The following is a 20,592-nucleotide window of genomic DNA, read 5'->3' as shown; positions in this document are numbered from 1 at the left end:
TGTAAATGATGTGGTTCGTATTGCTGTGTAGATATTATAAAAATCGAACTAGGCTATATTTAAATATGGAGGTATATTCTTAGATTTCTTTTTCATGAAATGTTCTCCTACACGAAGAAGAACTGTTGTATAGGTGTGGCTTGTGAGTTAATTGTGTTTCAGTCAGATATAAATAATGCTATTACCGAGCACTTTTATGCTTATTCTGCCTATTCATAGATGCCACCTCACTACCAAATACTATAGATCGCCGCCCAGACTGCTCATTTGAACGAGCGAGAGAGATACCTGGGAAAAAAAATAGATTTTAGGCTCCAATCCTTATTTGTTACCCCCAGTTTTCTTTTGTCATTATTATATGCAAGATTTGCCCCAGAAAGTCTTCACTTGAAGACTTTCAATAGTAGGCTACCGATGCATATCAATATACTGTGGCTGGATGGGTAAAAGGCATAAAAGTGCGGCACCTGGCCACCAAGGTTTTATATTTAATCATGGGAAATGTATTTTATAAGTTTTAAAAATAATTTCAATATTTCGTTGTTTATATGACAATACTGTTGATAAACGTACGAATTTAAAGAAATGTAAAAGTTTCACATCCTTTGACATGGATAAACAAAATTTAAATGCTTAAAATATGTCAATTCAAATGATCAGTTTAAATCTCTTATTTAATGTTTTCCAATGTAACCAGATATGTTCTTGCTTCTACACAGAACTTACCCTTTTGTAAGGCTTCTTCTACAATATTTCACCCAAAAATGCTCAGCCTACAAGAGAAAAAAATCAGTGAGAACATGAGTGATCCAGAACCCTGCAAAATAAAAGATGAAGATACAGAGGAACAAAGAGGTTGGTGTTTATTCTTGATTCTTCATTAATAATGCTGAATAACATTAAGGTTATACATCTTCAGTCAGTTCATTAGATTAAGTGGTTGTAGTCAAAAAGATAGTTAAAGGAGCAAATAAATAATCATAATAAATAATTATAATTGTGCCCGAAATATTTAAATAATGACATTGAGATCATTGTGCAAACAAATCATTTATAGCAGCTTTCTGCTGTCATATCAGGGTTTACTTGTGTGTTCTTTTCCTTCACATTTCTCTTTTTATGATTTACTGAAAATCAGACCTGACAGAAGAAAAAGAGGAGAGTGAAGAATTTATCGAAGCCGAGGAGAAACATGATGTCAACAAACAAAACTCTTTGTTGAAAAGAAACGCCAAACAATCTTTCACCTGCATTCAGTGTGGGAAGAGGTACTCATACAAACACATTCTGATACACCACATGAGAGTTCACACCGGAGAGAAGCCGTTCACGTGTGATCAGTGCGGGAAGAGTTTCACACAAAAAAGACTCCTCAAGGAACACATGAAAATCCACACCGGAGAGAAGCCGTTCACGTGTGATCAATGCGAGAAGAGTTTCACACAAGCAAACGCTCTTAAATCACATCTGCGTTCTCACTCTGGAGAAAGACCGTATAACTGTGATCAGTGCGGTAAAATGTTTTCAAGCCCTGAAAACCTGAAGAAGCACTTGAAAGTTCATTCAAAGGAGAAGCCTCATGTTTGTTATTTGTGTGGAAGGAGTTTTAGTCAGATGGGTGCATTAAAAATACACCAGAAAAGACACAGCGGTGTGAAGGATCACATGTGCTTCGATTGTGGGAAATCCTTTATTAGAGACGCTGAACTGAAACAGCACCAGAAAACTCACACTGGAGAAAAACCTTACAAGTGTTCACACTGCGACAAGAGATTCAGTCAGGCAGGACACATGAAAATACATGAGAGGATCCACACTGGAGAGAAACCGTACACATGCGATCTGTGCGGGAAGAGTTTTGCACATGCAAACACTCTTAAATTACATCTGCTTTGTCATTCCGGGGAAAAACAGTATAACTGTGATCAGTGCAGTAAAACATTTGTTTTGGCAGTATCCCTGAAGGTCCACCTGAGAGTTCACTCAAAGGAAAAGCCTTACACGTGTTCTTTGTGTGGAAAGAGTTTTAGTCAGCCGGGTGCTTTGAAACGACACCAGAAAATACACAGCGGCGTGAAGAACCATGTTTGCTTTGATTGTGGGAAGACCTTTATTACAAATTCTGAGCTGAAACTGCACCAGAGAATTCACACTGGGGAAAAACCTTACAAGTGTTCACACTGCGACAAGATATTCAGTTGGTCAGCATGCCTGAAAATACATGAAAAGAGCCACACTGGAGAGAGGCCATATCTCTGTCCTTCATGTGGGAAGAGTTTTAGTAAATTAGCTTCTCTACGCAGCCATTCAAAAAGAATATGTCCAATGCAATAAAAGCTTCCTTCCAAATAAATCTATCCTAGTCAGCTGCGACAAATGACCGGACAAAGAACCGTCACCAAAAGTCGTCACAGTGAGATTCAGATCATCATAAGAATGCTATAACACTTTTAAGTGAGACGTGTATTTGATATATAAGAATAAATCTAAAGAATTATAACTTGTGCTTAGATCATATAGTTATTTGGCCACTTAAAGGGTTAGTTCACCCAAAAATTAAAATTAAGTCATTAATTACTCACCCCCATGCTGTACCAACCCGTAAGTCCTTCGTTCGTCTTTGGAACACAAATGAAGATATTTTTGATTAAATTTGACTGCTACATAGGCTTACATAGAAACTTGACGGCCCAGAAAGTCATTGAAGAAAAGGTTTAAATATTCCATGTGACTACAGTGGCTCAACTATAAGTTTATCAAGCGACGAGACTACTTTTTGTGCGTAAATAAAATAAAAATAACAACTTTATTCGACTATTCCTTTTCTTCCGTCTGGGCCTGAGACCGGAGTTCAAGAGATTTCCACGACGCATGCGCGAGAACTGAACTGAACGCAAAGGTGTACCGGTTGAGCACATTTTGAGTCGTTATATTTTGTTGAGAGGAGTACCTAACTTACCTCAAACTGATTAAGCCAGCTCTATCATCTGGTTGAGGTATATTATGCCAAAAAATCCACTAGATGTCACAGTGTCAATAAACAGCACTTGTCACAACACTTCTTCTAACATGGATGTCAGAAACAAATAAATCACCCCAGCCATGTGAACTGTTTTTGGTGAAATTTTGCAAGCTAAGCATATTTTTTTTTACATATTACACTGTAGGAGTCTTTACTTTACTAAATGATGTTACTTGGTGCTATGAAAAAACTTTAGTATATTTTTAATAATTTTTCAAAAACATGCTCAACCAAACGGTTGATTTGGCACATAACGGTTAATTGTCACCCCCCTTTTTGAGAATGGACATTACAATGCACTATTAAAACTTGGTTGTAATTCAAGTATGCTTTGGAATAAAGACCTAAGTTTAGTCTTGTTTAAAGAAAACACTTAGCAGATTATTGTTGAAGTAAAAACACTTTTTTTAGGAAGTTTTAAATTTACATTAAATCAAATATACTGTACTAAATATTTTTTTCTTTTAAATAAAATATATATTTTACAAAACATTTTTTTTCCTATAAAATTACTATAAAATCAAAGCCATATATCTATCCAAGTTTTATTCCAAATTTGAAGTTGATATCACAAAAATTGAAGTTCTCATGAGATTTTGTTTAGGCGTAATACCAAAAATGACATAAATTCCATTGAATTTAATTGTATGCATTCTGCTGTAACAAATGATCAAAACCTTTTCTAATCTTGACAAAAGACGTTGTCAGAAAGGTCTGAGTCTCAAGGTTCCATATTTTGTAACAGAAGTGATATTTGGACAGAAATGTATTAAAAGGTTTTGATCATAATATGATGGGCAATGAAAAAGTATGGCAAAGTATGTGTATGAATTCCGGTACCATTTATTAACATTAAGTGACATCTCAACAGTTTGGTAGAGGCCGATATTTAAAAAATTATGGGATGTATTGAAAAAAAAAATTCTTAGCAAAATATATTCTTAAGAACATCAACCAAATAAAACTCAAGGAAGGTGTACAATATGGGACTTTAATAAAAATAGTGTAGAGTTTGCGGTACTAGAGGATGTTACTTTTATTTTGACAACGGAAAAGCTGGATTTTCGCGTCTGCACCATATGTATCCGTGGGCTACACGCACACAATAACGCGTCTTCGCGTTGTATCGTCTGTACACGTTCGGTCTAAAGAAATAGCTTTCATCCATTCGTCTGAGGAAATATTTGTCTTTTCGCCCTTTCATAACTTGTAAATTTCGTCTCGGAGTGATGACGTCACCACCGGCACGTTTTTTCACTCCATCAAAGAAGTCTTGTGAGGTGAGTTAAACGAATCCCTGCGCTTTGAACACAATCGTGAAAAAATGTTTGTATAAGCAACGTTTTTGCTGTCCTTTCTTTCTTATTTTCATTTGATTCTGCGCTATTTGTTTGCCATTTCCTGGCGTCTGCCTACTGGAATACACATTTAACGTTAGTATAGCTGGCAATGAGAGTTTTTATGTGTGTGTGTGTGTGTGTGTGTGTGTGAGAGAGAGAGAGAGAGAGAGATCGTTTTTATGTTACTCGAATTACTAATGTTTTTCTCATTTGAGAAATAATACTATTAAAGTGCAGTTGTATCATCTTTTTCAGACTCCTATTATCTGATTATAAAATGATTATCTCTTTGTTTATTGTCAACAGCTTCTGTTTTCTTTTCATTTGTTTGATAGATCTCTCATAAATTGTCTTTAATTACTTTAATCTGTCCCTTAAAGTAATTTTATTGGTCGAAGGGACTCACTGAGGCAAAGTGGCTAAAACTCTTCATTATAGTATGTGGGTTGGAATACATTTTATATATAACAACATTAAACAAATAAATTATAGAAAGCTAATAAAAATATGGGTATTGAAAAGTTGAGTCAAAACAATGTTAAACGTAATATAAATGCTTAATGTGTAATTTAATAACTGTTTTTTTTTTAACAGATCTGATTGCAACTGTGAAGCTCCTCCCACAGGAATTCAACAAAAGGCCTAATTGCTGGAATATTTTCATTTTACTAGTGAAGGAATAGAGTTTAAAAAACATGAATGATCCAGAACCCTGCAGAATAAAACATGAAGAGACTGAAAATCTAATAGGTTAGTGTTTTATTCTTTATTTTTCATTATTGATTCTGAAGAACATTAAGGTTATAAAACTTCAGCAGTTAATCAGATTTAATGGTTGTTATTAGAACAGTGAAGTTCTCATGTGCCCTGTTTCCAGTCCTGGAAAACACATGTAAAATGGCCTTGGAAAATCTTGTTGATGCTCTGGGAAAGTTAACAATTAACATTAAATGCTTAGGGATGCTGAGTTATGACCTTAGGGATGCTGAGTTATGACATGTGAGGGAAGTATTTTGAATGGTGAAGTTTACTCTTAAAACTTGAATGTCTGAGAGCAGCTTCGTCCCGTAGGAGAATACATGTAAACATGTTTTTTACATGTAAACGAACCAATCTGGTGCACTCAAATAAAGGAAAAGACAACATTTTCTTAAAGTAAAAATATTTATTGATTCTAGGGCTGGGCTTTAACTTAAAGGGTTAGTTCACCCAAAAATGAAAATTAAGTCATTAATTACTCACCCCCATGCTGTACCAACCCCGTAAGACCTTCGTTCATCTTCGGAACACAAATAAAGATATTTTTGATTGAATCTGAGAGCTGGATCACTCTTCCATAGACAGCCTGAGGGACTGCCTCTTGACGGCCCAGAAAGTCATTAAAAGAAAAGGTTTAAATATTCCATGTGCCTACAGTGGCTCAACTATAACTTTATCAAGCGACGAGACTACTTTTTGTGCGAAAAAAAAAACGTAAATAACGACTTTATTCGACTTTCCATTACTTCCTTATGGGCGCATGCGCGAGAACTGAGACGAGACCGTTCTTCTTCGACTACTTTTTGTTACCGGCTGCTCACCGCTTAGGACTTTTACCGCCCCCTACCGTATAAGATGACGTACTGCTTGTAAACAGAACGTTTTGCGCCTCCGGCTATATCAGTACGTCATCTTATACGGTAGAACACTGTAATCTGTGGACTCTGTGTGAATCAATCCAGGATGTTTTCCAGCTTATGGCTAGAGATGCTGACAGTCTCCAGGATCACTGTGACCCTACAAAGGACAAGAGATTTGGGAATAGATGAATATCAGATTAAGAAAGGAAAATTACAAATATTATTATTATTATTATGATTATTTTTTTTAATAAAGGCAGTTATTGGTTTATTTCTGATCAAATATCTAGGTTAAATTTATGTTATCACCCTTCTCATTTCTCCAGTTTTTTACGATTTCCTGAAAATTACACCTTTCTTTCATTTTAGATCTGATGGAAGACAAGGAGAGTGAAGAACTTAGAGAAGCAAAGGAGAAACATGTCAAAGCTGGTGAAAAATTTTCAAGTTGCTTACAGACTGAAAGTACTTTATTGAGAAAATCCTTCCCCTCGCCTCAGTGTGGGAAGAGTTTTACAGAAAATGGAATCCTGAAGAGACACATGAAAATCCACACTGGGAAGAAGCCACACGCATGTGATCGGTGTGGGAAGAGTTTCACAAGAAAAAGAGGCCTTAATGTACATATGAAAATCCACACTGGAAAGAATCTGCACAAATGTGACCAGTGTGGGAAAACTTTCTTAATAAAAAGAGGCCTTAATGTACACATGAAAATCCACACTGGAGAGAATCTGCACACATGTGATCAGTGCGGGAACAGTTTTTTGTATCAAATTACCCTGAATAGACACATGAGAATCCAAACAGGAGAGAAGCCGTACACATGTGATCAGTGCGGGAAGAGTTTCACATATTTAAGAACTTTCAAATCACATCTACGTTTTCATTCTGGAGAAAGACCATATAGCTGTGATCAGTGTGGTAAATCATTTTTTTCAGAATCATCCCTGAAGAGACACCTGAATCTTCATTCAAATGAAAAGCCTTACTTGTGTTATTTGTGTGGAAATAGATTTAGATGGCTGGGTTTATTAAAATTACACCAGAAAAGACACAGTGGTGTGAAGAATCATGTGTGCTTTGATTGTGGGAAGACCTTCATTACAGATGCTGCAGTGAAAAAGCATCAGAGGATCCACACTGGAGAAAAACCTTACAAGTGTTCACACTGCGACAAGAGATTCAGTCAGTTAGGATATCTGGAAGCACACAAGAGGATCCACACTGGAGAAAGACCTTACAAGTGTACTCACTGCGACAAAACTTTCATTAATTTAGGAAACCGGAAAGAACACGAAAGGATCCACACTGGAGAAAAACCTTACAAGTGTACTCACTGCGACAAAACTTTCTTTAATTTAGGAAACCGGAAAGAACACGAAAGGATCCACACTGGAGAGAAGCCATACAAGTGTTCACTCTGCGATAAGAGATTCAGTCATTCAGGAAACCTAAAGACACACAAGAGTGTCCACACTGGAGAGAAGCCATACAAATGTTCACACTGTGACAAGAGTTTCAGTCAGTCAGACCACCTGAAGGCACACGAGAGGAATCACACTGGAGAAAAACCTTTAAGTGTTCACACTGCGACAAGAGATTCACTCAGTCAGGACACCTGAAGGCACACGAGAGGAATCATACTGGAGAAAAACCTTACAAGTGTTCACACTGCGACAAGAGTTTCAGTCAGTCAGGACACCTGAAGAAACATGAGAGGATCCACACTGGAGAAAAACCTTACAAGTGTTCACACTGCGACAAGAGTTTCAGTCAGTCTGAAAACCTGAAGAGACACAAGAGGATCCACACTGGAGAGAAGCCGTATCACTGCCCACCTCCAGGAGGGAAGAGTTTTACTCATTTATCTTCTTTACAACAAGTGTTAGGACCAGTGGCGTAACAAGCCAACACCAGGCCCTTAAGCAGGATTTTTAATGCGGGCCCCCGCAATGTCGTCAAAAAAAAAAAAACGCTTGACGACAATATTCTATATATATATATATATATATATATATATATAAAACACTGCTGGTGATGGCGCACCATAACACATTGTTACTCACTGCTATGACTTTACACACATAGGCCTAGGTCCAAATACATTAAAAAAATTCTTACTTGCATTATAGCTGCATTTTCTGCAGTTTCAGTTTTGAAAAAGAACGCTCTGCAGAAGCCACTGCCACTGGGATGGTTAGAAAAAGCATAAAAGCAGTGCAAACCTCCCCGAAACTCGCAGTGATGCAGCTGTTCTCGACGATTAGCATCTTCGTCAGCTGTTGCACTGTTTTCATTTGTGAGATCCGGTCTTTTAAGCATGAACGAAATGATAACAATTGCATTGGGAAATCAGTAGCAATGTCGTCTCTGTAAATCTCCACCAGCCTATTTGCTTGCAAAAACAGTTCATCTGTTGCAGTGCAAAGGGTCTTGGGCAGTAAAACTTTGGAATGGTCAACTGTTGATCGTAAACCGGCGAATCTCTGGGTCAATTGAGAGATGACAATATCAAGGAAGGCATTAAACACATTGACATGAAAGTAAGACTCGGCATCCGATATACGTTCATCTTGACACAGCTCATCAAAATGCGCTTTCACTTTTCTCAACCGAGTGTTCTCAAATGCCTTGCTCACTCCCCACTTCTCTGAAAGGCTCCTTGCTGTTTGTTTGACATTTTCAAAACTTTCTCGGAACACAGTTAGGTCTCTGATGGCGCTGCCCAGTAGCTGGACTGCTGAAGCCAGATCCATGTCTTGGGATTGTAGAAGTTTTGATATTACATTAGTCCGTTCCAGGATTTTGCTTTGGAGGACAACAAGACAAACAAATGAGAATTTCTCAATTGTCTGTTTCAACGATGCAGCCTCTTCCCGTTCATCTTTCTTTCTGCTCGTCAGTGAAAGTTTTGCCAATGCCTTCATTACATCATTGTACCGATATCTCAAAGTGGTTACTGCTTCATAACGTGAGGACCATCTAGTCGGGCATAACTTTTTCAGTGTTATGTTAGAGTCATTGTTTGTGTCGTCGTCGTTACTGTGTGTAGTATTTGAAAGCATTGCCCATCTCTTTATGCTGTGGCCAAAGAACACATAAATGCGCTCAACAATGTCAAAGAACTGTCGTACTTCTTGTATCTTCACCGCATCATTAAGGATGAGATTCAAATTGTGTGAGGCACAGTGTACATACCTTGGCAGCTATCCTTGCCTGGACACCACTGTATATACCGTGCATATTTGCGGCACCGTTGTACCCTTGCCCTCTGCACTTGGAAAAGTCTAAGCCGTTGTCCTCGACAGACGCAATAATCGCCCGAGTAAGCTCGCAGGCTGATGAGTCGTTAACGTCACGAAATCCAATGAAGGACCCTTTGATCGTCACATCAGTGGCAACACCACGATCATCTTGCTCAACTATAACATATCTGAAGATCTGGCTCATCTGATCAACTTTAGCCACATCTTGTGTTGTGTCCATAATCACGGAGAAAAATGGAGCTGATCGTATTTCGTCTAGAATGTCTTTCTGAGTATTTTTGCTAGAATTTCAATTAGCTCATTTTGTACCAGTAGGCTTAGGTACTTGATCGAGCAAGCAGGGCGGCTAATCAGATCTTTAAGCAATGGGTCGTACATTGCCAGGAGCTCAACGACAGAAAGGAAATTACCATTGTTAATTTCCCCTATTCCCGTAACATTAATCACACGGTGTAGTACCTGTCTCCAAAAGCTGGCCTCATGAAGTATGTCCCTCTCCATATCCTTATCCATAGTTCTGTTCTGACGCCAAAGGTCGCATATCACACATGCAGCTTTGTGTAGAGTGGATGACTCGTGCTGTTGAATTTTCTTTGATAAATTACGGCAGGTATTTGTTTTCCATGTTGACTTGGAAAAAAGCCGACAGTGCTCGCAGTAGGCTACATCCAGTGTGGGGGAGTAGCACAGCTATGTCCTCGGTATCTCCATACCAGACTTGGTTTTGCAGAAGTAATATGCCATTGTAAATGAGCGGTTATCCTGTGCGGGATCCCGCGGGAAAGGGCCAGTAGGTTTGCATGACCCCGAAGATACTATATATCGTTTGACATTTGAGTCTAGATGCTCTGGAAAATGACCCATGTTGGTTGGATGCTCATGCAAAGAGGATATATTAGCAGTGATGGGCATAGAATCTACCTCGTTCTCCTCGATGCTGTTGGATGACCCACTGGTGTTAGCACAGGCCACCGAGGTTGCAGTGGGTGCATCACTCCCTTCCTCCTCAATTTTCACCTTCTACATCGATGTTACTTGATCCACTGGTGCTAGCATTAACCACGGAGCTGCTACTACCAACGGTCACTTCAGGTGCGTCACTCGCTTCACGTGTGTCATCTTTTTAAAGAAGTCATCTTTTTAAAGAAGCTTCCTATTTTTGGTAATTTGTTAATTAATTTGTCATTCTTCTTTCCGTTTGCGCTTTTGTAAGCCACTTTTGTGTTTGTAATTTGACGACTCCATTATCCATATCAATCTCAAGTTCAAACTTTTTTTTTTACTATTTTTGCATGCAATGCGCATGTTCACCCAGGGATTCCCCAGTCCCAATTCAAACAAATTACACCAAAATCCATCATTGTTTGTTTCAGACATACATTTAATGATCAGCAAATTATGTTGTCGTCATTATTTATTCAAATAAATTTGCGAAAAATTAAAATACCATCAGACTAAAAATAGAAATGCGATAGGGGCCGCATGACTAGCTTCCAGTCATGCGGGGCCTTGATTGGTCCGGGCCCGTAAGGAACCGCGTACCCTGCTTACCGATAGTTACGCCACCCACTGGTCAGGACAATGAAACAACATCACATGTTTGTTTTTACAGTGAACAGAGTTCATCTTCAAGACCGGCGGTTTCAAGTGTGATTTTAGATCAACTCAAAAGATGTCTCAATTCATTAGCTGCAGAAGTAGCCTAATCTCAGAGGCAAATATTGTACTTTTTACAATAAACTGACTTCGCACATGGATATTAGATTTTTATAGTAGATATTGTTTAAAAAAAATTAGGTTTCACTTACAGTCCCTTTAACACATTCTTATAAGTAACGTTGCACCTACATGTCTAATAACTCTCATTAGAGCTTTAGTTGAGTATTAATAGACTGGTTTGTTTGTAGTTTATTTACAAATGTCTTAAGTTGACATGTAGTTGCACAATTGTTTGAGGACCATCACAATAAAGAGTTTGCAGCAAACAGTCTACTCTTTTTTTTCTGTAATGCGCTTTTGTACCTGTGCCTCCCTTTATATTGTAATTATATATTTTTGTTGCAATATTGTTTGTACATGATATATTGAAAAATAAACAAAAAAGACCATCAAAAAAAGTGAATAGATCGTCTCGCAGTGATGACGTCACCGGTCAACACCAGCGTTCTCTCAGTCGGTGGAGGTGAGTAATTCACAGCGCGTAGTTTATTTACAAATGTCTTATTTTGACAAATAAATTAATACATTCATTAGCAACATTTTAGCGCTCATTTCTGTCTTTTCCCCCATCAAATGTGCTGTGCTATTTGTCTTTTGGCGTTTACCTAACGTTACTATTAACATTTAGCGTAGCTGGTCATTTGAGGTAAATTGTTGACGTTTCTCTGCTATGTTTTCTTTTTTTTTTTTTTGTCTGTTCGTCTTGCTTTGATGTTATGTTACTCAAGTCAAGTCACTGTGTAAATGTTAAATAAGTTACTTGTCTCAGATTGTGGGTGAGAAATATTGTACAGTTGTAGCGTTTTTTTCCCCTCAAAGTATACCGACTCGTATTATGCATGAGTAGTATAAAACGATAATCTCTTTATTTAATGACAACAAGTCCCGTTTCATCTCTTGAAATGGTCTTTAGATCATAGGTCACAAGTAATTTCATTGGTGCAGCAGACTGAGTACACCTCTCTTAACACCATTATTTTTGTTATAGTCTGTGAAAAAAATGTTTCATATAAAATAAAAATACAAATATAATAATAACCTATGAACAAAAATATAGGCAAGTGAAAAGCTAAATTAAGTTATATATATAAAACAATGTCAGTAATTTTACATTTTGGTAGATGGATAGTTAAACATAACATAAAATGTGTAACTCGATAACTGATTTATTTTTTATTCATCAGATCTGCTTCTCATATTCTCCACAGGAATTCGCCAATTAAATACTGGAATATTTTCATCATCTTACAAGTGAAGAAATTAGAGTTTAGGGAACATGAATGATCCAGAACCCTGCCGAATAAAACATGAAGATACTGAAAATCAAAGAGGTTGGTGTTTATTCTTGATGAATGAAGTATATTTAGGTTATTATAACACTTGAAGCAGTTAAACAGATCTAGAAATTGTTGTCAGAAGAATAGTCATGAAAACTGAAAAAAAAAAAATGTTTACAATACCCTCTTTTATTATATAATGAATAGAAACATTGCTTGAATCCATTTGTCCTGGAATTAAATGTTGCAAGTTAGAATATTTTCATCATCTTACAAGTTAAGAAATTAGAGTTTAGGGAACATGAATGATCCAGAACCCTGCAGAATAAACCCTGCCGACCGTCCAAACAGTGTACAAGAACCAAGTTAAATTCACTTCCGTATCTTAATCAAGGAAGGCTTAAAATAAAAAGGACAAACTTTCGTGGAAGAGAAACACTGCTTGGTTTCATGACCGTAACCACGATGATAGTTAAAAAAATGTTAGCTGTTGTAAAATTTTTACTTATTTTTACGATTATGGTTTTACAGACTTTTAACCGTATTTAATTTTACAGCAATAAACCGTATTTCGTTATCTGATAAAATGTTAATTTACTGACCTTTTGAAGTATTAATATCTGTTTTGTTCGATTGTAATACACTTGACAGTCAACAATCACAGCAGTGATGAGTCAAATGATCAATCAAAGCTCATCATAATCAGCTCTTCCGTAAGGAAGTTCATATTATCATATAGAAGCTGCACAGGTTCATTGTAAATCTATTAAGAGATCAATCTATTAATCTAAAGAATCGTTAGTTGCAGCCCTAGACTGAATATAGGACAAGCCATTTGGAAATTAATATTAAGAAAAAAACGTAAAATATGGAAAACGTATTGGTAAAGGCAATCAATGGCCGATTTCTTATACAAATGCATCAAAATAATCAATTTATAGCAGTTGACTTCTTTATGCTATTACATCAGGGTTCACTTTTTAATGTCACAATTTGTTTATGATTTACTGAAAATGCAACCTTTCTTTTATTTTAGGCCTGATGGAAGAGAACGAGGAGAGTGAAACGAAGGAGAAACATCATGATGTCAAAAGTGATGAACATAGTTTAAATCACTTTCATTTCCTGAAAAGAAGAGACAAAAAATCTTTCACCTGCCCTCAGTGTGGGAAGTGTTACACCGAACAAGGAAGCCTGACGAGACACATGCGAATCCACACTGGAGAGAGGCACACATGTGATCAGTGCGGGAAGAGTTACACAGATAAAGGAAACCTTCAGGTTCACATGAGGATCCACACTGGAGAGAAGCATGCGTGCAGTCAGTGTGAGAAGAGTTTCACATACACACAGAGTCTTAAACTTCACATGAGAATCCACAGTGGAGAGAAGCCACACACATGTGATCAGTGCGGGAAGAGTTTTTTACAGAAAGGCGGCCTTCGGGATCACATGAAAATCCACACTGGAGAGAAACCGCACGCATGTGATCAGTGTGGGAAAGGGTTTGCAAAAAAAGGATCCCTTAAGGAACACATGAGGACCCACACTGGAGAGAAGCCGCACACATGTGATCAGTGTGGGAAGAGTTTCAGGAAGATATGCAGTTTAAAGTCGCATCTGCGTTCTCATTCTGGAGAAAGACCGTTTTACTGTGATCAGTGCGGAAAAACATTTCTTAGGCCAGATGCGCTGAAGGACCACATGAAAGTTCACACAAAGGAGAGGCCTTATGTGTGTTCTTTGTGTGGAAAGAGTTTCAGTCACTTGGGTACATTAAAATTACACCAGAAAAGACACAACGGCGTCAAGAATCATGTGTGCATTGATTGCGGGAAGACTTTTGTTAGAGATGGTGAACTGAAACTGCACCAGAGAAGTCACACTGGTGAAAGACCTTACAAGTGTTCACACTGCGACAAGAAATTCAGTCGATCAGAACATCTGAAAAACCACGCAAAACTACATTAATGTAATGCGCAAATCTCTCTGCTCGTGCGCGGAATATAATGTGCTGCTCGCTCTCAGATACACGCTCTTGTAAGGATACCGGTAGGTCTCGCTCAAGAGAATCCGGCACATAAAACTTGTTCAGTGCAATCGCGAATCTCTCCTCTTCCCCAGATAACAATTTTAGGTTATAAGAACGTTTTCATAACGTTCCCATTAAGTTATAAAAACGTTATTTCTGAATGTTCTAGGAACATTCAAAAAGGCCAGTTTTTTGACGTTGTATTAACGTTATTTCTTGGTTATAAGAACGTTCAGTTCTCCCGATATATAAACGTTGTATTAACGTTCTTGCTTGGCCATAAGAACATCATTCTGTAAGAAATTATAGTCTGCTCCGATCCAACTTCCACTCTTATATATATATTATTTTGGTTCCTTCATTAAAAAGAGCTTACTTATCATAGAGACAACCCTTTCCAATCAAGTAATATTCACAGAGTCACGTTTATCAACTAGTTTGGGAGCGACAGCAATCAGAAACCATCCTGATTACAGGGACTTCAAATAAATGTTATCACCTTAACATTTGACCGTTCTACATTGAAGTGATGTACATTGAGTTTTACACTTTGGAGTTGTGATGATGGTGATGATGATGTCACCTGTTAAGCATGAGAGTTCTGCCTGTTATATTTTCTCTATTATAAATTAAATGAATCAGGTGAGCTGATTGGGTTTTCATCAAGGTGTGAATGGGACTGTTATGCTGATGAGATTAGGACTGGGGAAATGGGCTAACTCCTGTACTTCATTTACATGCTGAGGGGGAAGACGAATGGAATACAGTATAATGTTTGAGCTGAGATTATTTCGGGGTTAATTCTGACGCCGTTGAACCCAAGGTGCTTAGAGTGCCGTGCCACTGCTATAGACCTTATTCAGAGCAGCACCATGACAGGTATGAAAGTGAGGCTGTGAGGGATAGACTTACCATGTTTCCAATGGCATCCGCTGTAAAAAGCTGAATAAAGCAGCTAGATTACTTACAATTTTCCACAGCTTACATTGTCGGGAGTTTTTTGTCAACTGACATTTCTTTGAAAGATATTTTTCCAGTGTTTCATGAGCAGAACAATCTGAAAACACATTAAATAACAGTACAGCCCATTGAAGAGATGCATGTCTATCCCTCACAGCCTCGCTTTCATTCTCATTAAAAATCAAAGATGGCGCTGCCGTGAAGAAGGCGTATGCTGTAATAAACTACATTTTTGAGATCTTCGACCTCCTCCTCATTTTTTCTTACAATTCAAACGTCATTAGAACGTTTAGTTCTCCCGTTATCTAAACGTTGCATTAACGGTCTTGCTTGGCTGTAAGAACATCATTTAAATGTCATTAGAACGTTCAGTTCTCCCGTTATATAAACGTTATATTTTAACGTTATTTCCTGGTTATTAGAATGTTAAGAAATAACAACAAAAATAACAACAAACCGGAAAACCAGCTTAAATTTTGGGGAAAAAAACATGATATAAATTTTTGGTCAGACCACCCAGCACTAGCGTATGTGAAATCGGGAATGGTGAGAGAACATTGCGCTTGGTACATTTTTCGTCTTCAAATCAAACTTGGGTCTTTCCTGTTGGGCTGCTTATGCTTTAAGTCATTTTGCGGAGAGCAGGCGGTCTGTTGTGGCTGTTCGAATAGTACATATTCTAGCATTTACATTTAAGCCTATCTAGCTTTTTACACTACGAAAGCAATCCGGTCGAACACATTTTCCACTTTGGAAGTCGTGGTGGAAGGTGGACAAGCTCAAAACATTTTAAACTCTGTTTACATCTGTATTTAGCGTCGTCCATTCGTGATAGGATTGATAATACCAAATGTAAACAGAACCTATGTGTTAACCATTTAGAGTTCTAATCACTGCTACCTGTTTACTTTAAGACTGTAAAGCAGAAACAATAACTGGCACATAAAGGAATTTACCCTTTAGACATGGTCCCCAAAAAAGTTAATTGTTTCATTAGACAGCCTACAATTTTGTAAAATTCCTTCTTCAAATTAATTTTTAATTCGTTAAATGTTATTTTTCCTAATACTTCTAAACATTGCTTAATTTCTTCTTTGGGGTTTATGTGAAAAAAAGAATTTTACTAAATTAGTTATTTTCATTTGGCATATCGGCGTAATGACGTCATTTCCGGCTTCACGCCTGTGACGCGCTTCATTCATGTCCAGCAACAGGAAGCGTGGCTAGCGTTCAAACTTCGCAGCTTAAAACAAACAAACAATCATGATTCCTAATGCCGATACCTGACAGTCAATCCGAGTCAGAGTAGGGCAGAATTGTTTTCAAAGGATTTTACACCGCGAGTCTAACAACTGGACTCACTGCCCAACAAAGAACTGAACGTCGCAAAGTAAGCCTGAGGTAAGTTAGTTTACAACAGGGTTTGATGTCGGGGCCCAAATTTTACAGTAGCCTACAAAGTGGCCCAGGGCTCATTCAAATATTACCACTGTATTGGGTTATTGATCTAAGCCATTCTTTGATTTGTATTCAATAACTAAATGAAATCCAATTGTAGTTTAACAGTTTATTATTCATCATGTGTATGTAAACCTGCACATACAAGAAGATGCCAAACTCACAACAATTCATGGAACAAATCAATCTGCATCAAGAACACATTTAAAGGCATGCAAATTAACACAAAAATCAGTTAGATTTGACAAATTTTATATACAAAAAAAGTATAAAAAATAAAACGTGTTGCTAAAATAAATAAATTATAAATAACAATCAAATTAAGTAAGTTGTAAATGAAAAAAAAATGAACATAAAACATAAGGTAACAAGTTTGTTTTAGAAGTTTAGGGATAACTGGCACACAAAGGAATGTGCACTTTAGACATGGTCCCCAAAAAGGTTATTATTTCATTAGAGAGTCAAACTTTCGCTTATATTTTATGATGCTCAGGTATCATTAAAAACCTTTTCATTTTATGGAGTCACGAGAGAATGCATATGAAAAATTTATTGCAAAATAAATTAATTCTAAATAACAGTTTTCAAATTAAATAAGTTGTAAGTGAAAACAAACAAACAAACATAAAACATAAGGTAACAAGTTGGTTACCTATGGAAAAAAAGTTAAATCAAATAAAGTGTGACTGAAAAAATGTAGCTTTATTATCTGCAAAATAATTTGATCATTGTTTCATCAGTCTACATTTTTGCCAGGCAGAACTTGAAGTCGCTCTTCATATCTGGACGCGCACTTTATTAATTTATGGCCAGCAATATTGTAATGTTCAAACATTTAACATTTGAACTACTAACGGGCTGCGCCGAGTGGAATTTGACGTCTCGGCCATGATCTGGCACAACACATCATACCACCTCTGTTTCCTTTCTGAACATCTGTATTTTGTATTTCCCAAGATGTTCCAATATGGCGCCGCCCATACCCCCCATAAACAGCCTCAGAACTATGGGTAATATCAGAATCTATGGGTGACGTCAAAGACGTTTTGTCCATATTTTTTACAGTGTATGCTCATGCCACAGACTCAGGCACCGAAATCAGGCACATGAAATTTAATTCTTATTCGGTCTGGTTACTACCGTTTAAGTCAGAACCGGTTCCCTATTGGCACTGAGTTTTGGTACCCAACCCTTGGTAGTCCACGCCTAATCGAGATAAAACATCTCAACTTTTCAGAATGCCATATTGGTCGTTGACGTTGAGCTATGGTAAGTTAGCTTTAGGCCGCATAGCTTGCACTCCAGTCTTGTCGTCTTTTTTTTTTTTTTTTTTGTAAAATACAGCCAGACAAAAGATTTAGAATTCTTGGACATTTTGTCGACTAAAGCTAAAAACAAGTAGTGTTCTAACTGAATGAATACAGCAAAACTACCTATATCCCTTACACAGGTGCGGTTCCCGAGTGTTCGCTAAACTGCGGCGCTATTACAAAAATAGCCTAAATGAAAGCATTTAAAGTTGGGGATAAAACATAGGCTAATAGCTTGTTTTCACGTGACGTCACGCAACTGCGTTGCCATGGCGTGAAACGCAAATGGAGGGCAGGAAGTGATTTCTATATTTAGGAAGCACTTTAACACACTCAAAATGCCTGTGTTTTGCGTTGTTTACGGTTGCTCAAATTGATCAAACCACGAGGAGTTTTTATCGTGTGACAAAAGTTGTTGTTCATAAGAGGGGGAAAATACAAGAAATTGATTGAAAAACACCGGGAAAAATGCCTTATAAACCTACGTCTGCGGTCGGGAGGAGCCGAATGGGAAAATGCCTGTGTGTGTGTGCGCAGTGATCACTTCGTCAACTGTGAGTTAATACATTATTTATGGGGCTTATAATTACATTATTCAGGTGTTTAAATACACTTATGTGGCTGTTTGTGTAACATACCAGATTCCGAACTTTGTAAAGTCAAAGTATGTCTGTAAGACGAGTTAGTTGCTGATATCTACAGCCTCGATGGCAGGCAAATCTCTCAATTAAGTTGAAAATCGGTCCTCTTCATAACGTAAGGATCACGTCCAACATATGTTTCGATTTTCTGTTTATATATTTCTCTTGTAATAGCGTCTAAAGTAGTACAGTACGGATTTTCCTCCATCTCGTCCATTGCGCTCTTCACTCCTTGCCCTCCATCTGCATTCCGCGCGTCAACACAATCACGTGACTGCAAACCACCGATTATATTTATAATACAGTAGATTGGTATTGGGATTTATTAGCCGATCTCTAACATGAATGCATCAAAATAATAATTGTAGAGTAGTTACTTTCATTCTGATATCACATCATGGTTCTCCTTGGTGTCTTTCCCTTTACATTTCTCTATTTTATTTTTTTACTGAAAATGAACCTTTCCTTATTTTAATTTTAGTCCTGATGGAACACAACGAGGAGAGGGGAGAGCTGAGTGAAGCGGAGGGGAAACATGTCAAAACTGGAGAAAAATCTTTGAGTCGCTCACAGACTGAAAGTAATTTATTGAAAAGAACAGCAAAAAAAAAATCTTTCGCGTGCCGTCAGTGCGGGAAGAGTTACGCAGTAAAAACAGTCCTTAGGGAACACATGAAAATCCACACTGGAGAGAAGCCGTACACATGTGATCAGTGTGAGAAGAGTTACATATTTAAAGCAACCTTTAGGGAACACCTGAAAATCCACAGCGGGGAGAAGCCATTCACGTGTGATCAGTGTGGGATGAGTTTCGGAAAAAAAGGATCCCTTAAGGAACACATGACAATCCACACTGGAGAGAAGCCGCACACATGTGATCAGTGCGGGAAGAGTTTCAGAAAATCATGCACTTTAAAAATACACCTGCGTTGTCATTCTGGAGAAAGGCCGTTTACCTGTGATCAGTGCGGAAAAACATTTGTTAGGGCAGATGCGCTGAAGGACCACCTGAAAGTTCACACAAAGGAGAAGCCTTACACGTGTCCTTTGTGTGGAAAGAGTTTCAGTCAGATGAGTACCCTAAATATACACCAGAAAAGACACAACGGTGTGAAGGATCACATGTGCTTTGATTGTGGGAACACTTTTGTTCGAGATGCTGAACTAAAGCTGCACCAACTAACTCACTCTAGAGAAAAACCTTACAAGTGTTCACACTGCGACAAGAGATTCAAAAGTTCAGCATATCGGAAATCACATGAGCGGATCCACGCTGGAGTGAAACCTTACAAGTGTTCACACTGCGAGAAGACTTTCACCGATTCGGCATCTCTGAAATCACACGAGAGGATCCACACTGGAGTGAAACCGTATCATTGCCCTCCGTGTGGGAAGAGTTTCACTCATTCATCTTCTCTAGGTTTTCATTTAAGAAACAAATGTTTGAAATCTTGAATTCATCTTCGGATACATCTCATTCAAAATGCGACACTTTGTCCTCACCAAACTAAGCAATCAAATCTATCTCCTCTATATAAATCTGCCCAAACCAGCCATAACTGACGGGTCAATGAAACATTCAAAGGTATTACCGTGAACAGAGTCCCTCTTTACCGAGATCTACACGAGTTTCTCCTAAATCAACAATATCTAAGAAGTTCTTGTATAAATGTTTACTTGATGATAAAATAAAATCATGCTTTATGAAGACTAAAATGTCATCTTTTTTTAATATTAATGTATTATTAATATTATGTATCTGTATCAATATGATTGTATTAATAATATGTATTTGTACTATTATTCTTTCTTAATATTCATAATCAGTTGTATTATCTTAAGCGAGTTTCAAAAGCATGAATTTGAATGCATGATAAGACTATAAATAACACATCAGGGGGAACTATATTTTGCATATTATATATATGATATATTTTGCAGAATA

The 20,592-nt window shown here is 37.5% G+C and overlaps 2 protein-coding genes and 1 pseudogene across 3 annotated transcripts; all 3 read left to right on the top strand.

The window, feature by feature from the left end:
* The first annotated feature begins 606 nt into the window (after positions 1-606).
* On the top strand, positions 607-3,453 carry LOC120492902 (uncharacterized). The gene is made up of 2 exons (XM_039691219.2): positions 607-855; positions 1,139-3,453. The coding sequence occupies exons 1-2, from the start codon at positions 678-680 to the stop codon at positions 2,332-2,334; spliced, it is 1,374 nt and encodes a 457-aa protein (XP_039547153.2). The 5' UTR covers positions 607-677; the 3' UTR covers positions 2,335-3,453.
* A 128-nt stretch (positions 3,454-3,581) lies between these two features.
* LOC120492899 (uncharacterized) lies at positions 3,582-11,235 on the top strand (annotated as a pseudogene). The gene is made up of 3 exons (XR_016146800.1): positions 3,582-4,302; positions 4,957-5,112; positions 6,351-11,235. The product of XR_016146800.1 is annotated as an uncharacterized LOC120492899 (transcript).
* A 131-nt stretch (positions 11,236-11,366) lies between these two features.
* LOC120492910 (uncharacterized) lies at positions 11,367-20,329 on the top strand. Its single transcript, XM_089121705.1, is given in 4 exon segments — positions 11,367-11,432; positions 12,178-12,300; positions 13,283-14,218; positions 19,249-20,329. Coding segments are annotated over 3 exon segments (1,845 nt in total). The 5' UTR covers positions 11,367-11,432; positions 12,178-12,245; the 3' UTR covers positions 20,103-20,329.
* Positions 20,330-20,592: the final 263 nt, after the last annotated feature.

The sequence above is a fragment of the Pimephales promelas genome, chromosome 2 (genome assembly GCF_988280905.1).
Source record: "Pimephales promelas chromosome 2, fPimPro1.hap1.1, whole genome shotgun sequence".
Taxonomy (NCBI): Eukaryota; Metazoa; Chordata; class Actinopteri; order Cypriniformes; family Leuciscidae; genus Pimephales; species Pimephales promelas.
Note: the sequence above shows the minus strand (reverse complement) of the source record. Positions and strands in the feature narration are given on the sequence as shown.

Excerpts from the sequence above, each read along its gene's own strand:
- LOC120492902 (XM_039691219.2), top strand. The coding sequence starts at position 678 with ATGTTTTCCAATGTAACCAGATATGTTCTTGCTTCTACACAGAACTTA. Across the intron at positions 856-1,138 it reads AGATACAGAGGAACAAAGAG|ACCTGACAGAAGAAAAAGAG; the intron begins GTTGGTGTTTAT and ends ACTGAAAATCAG.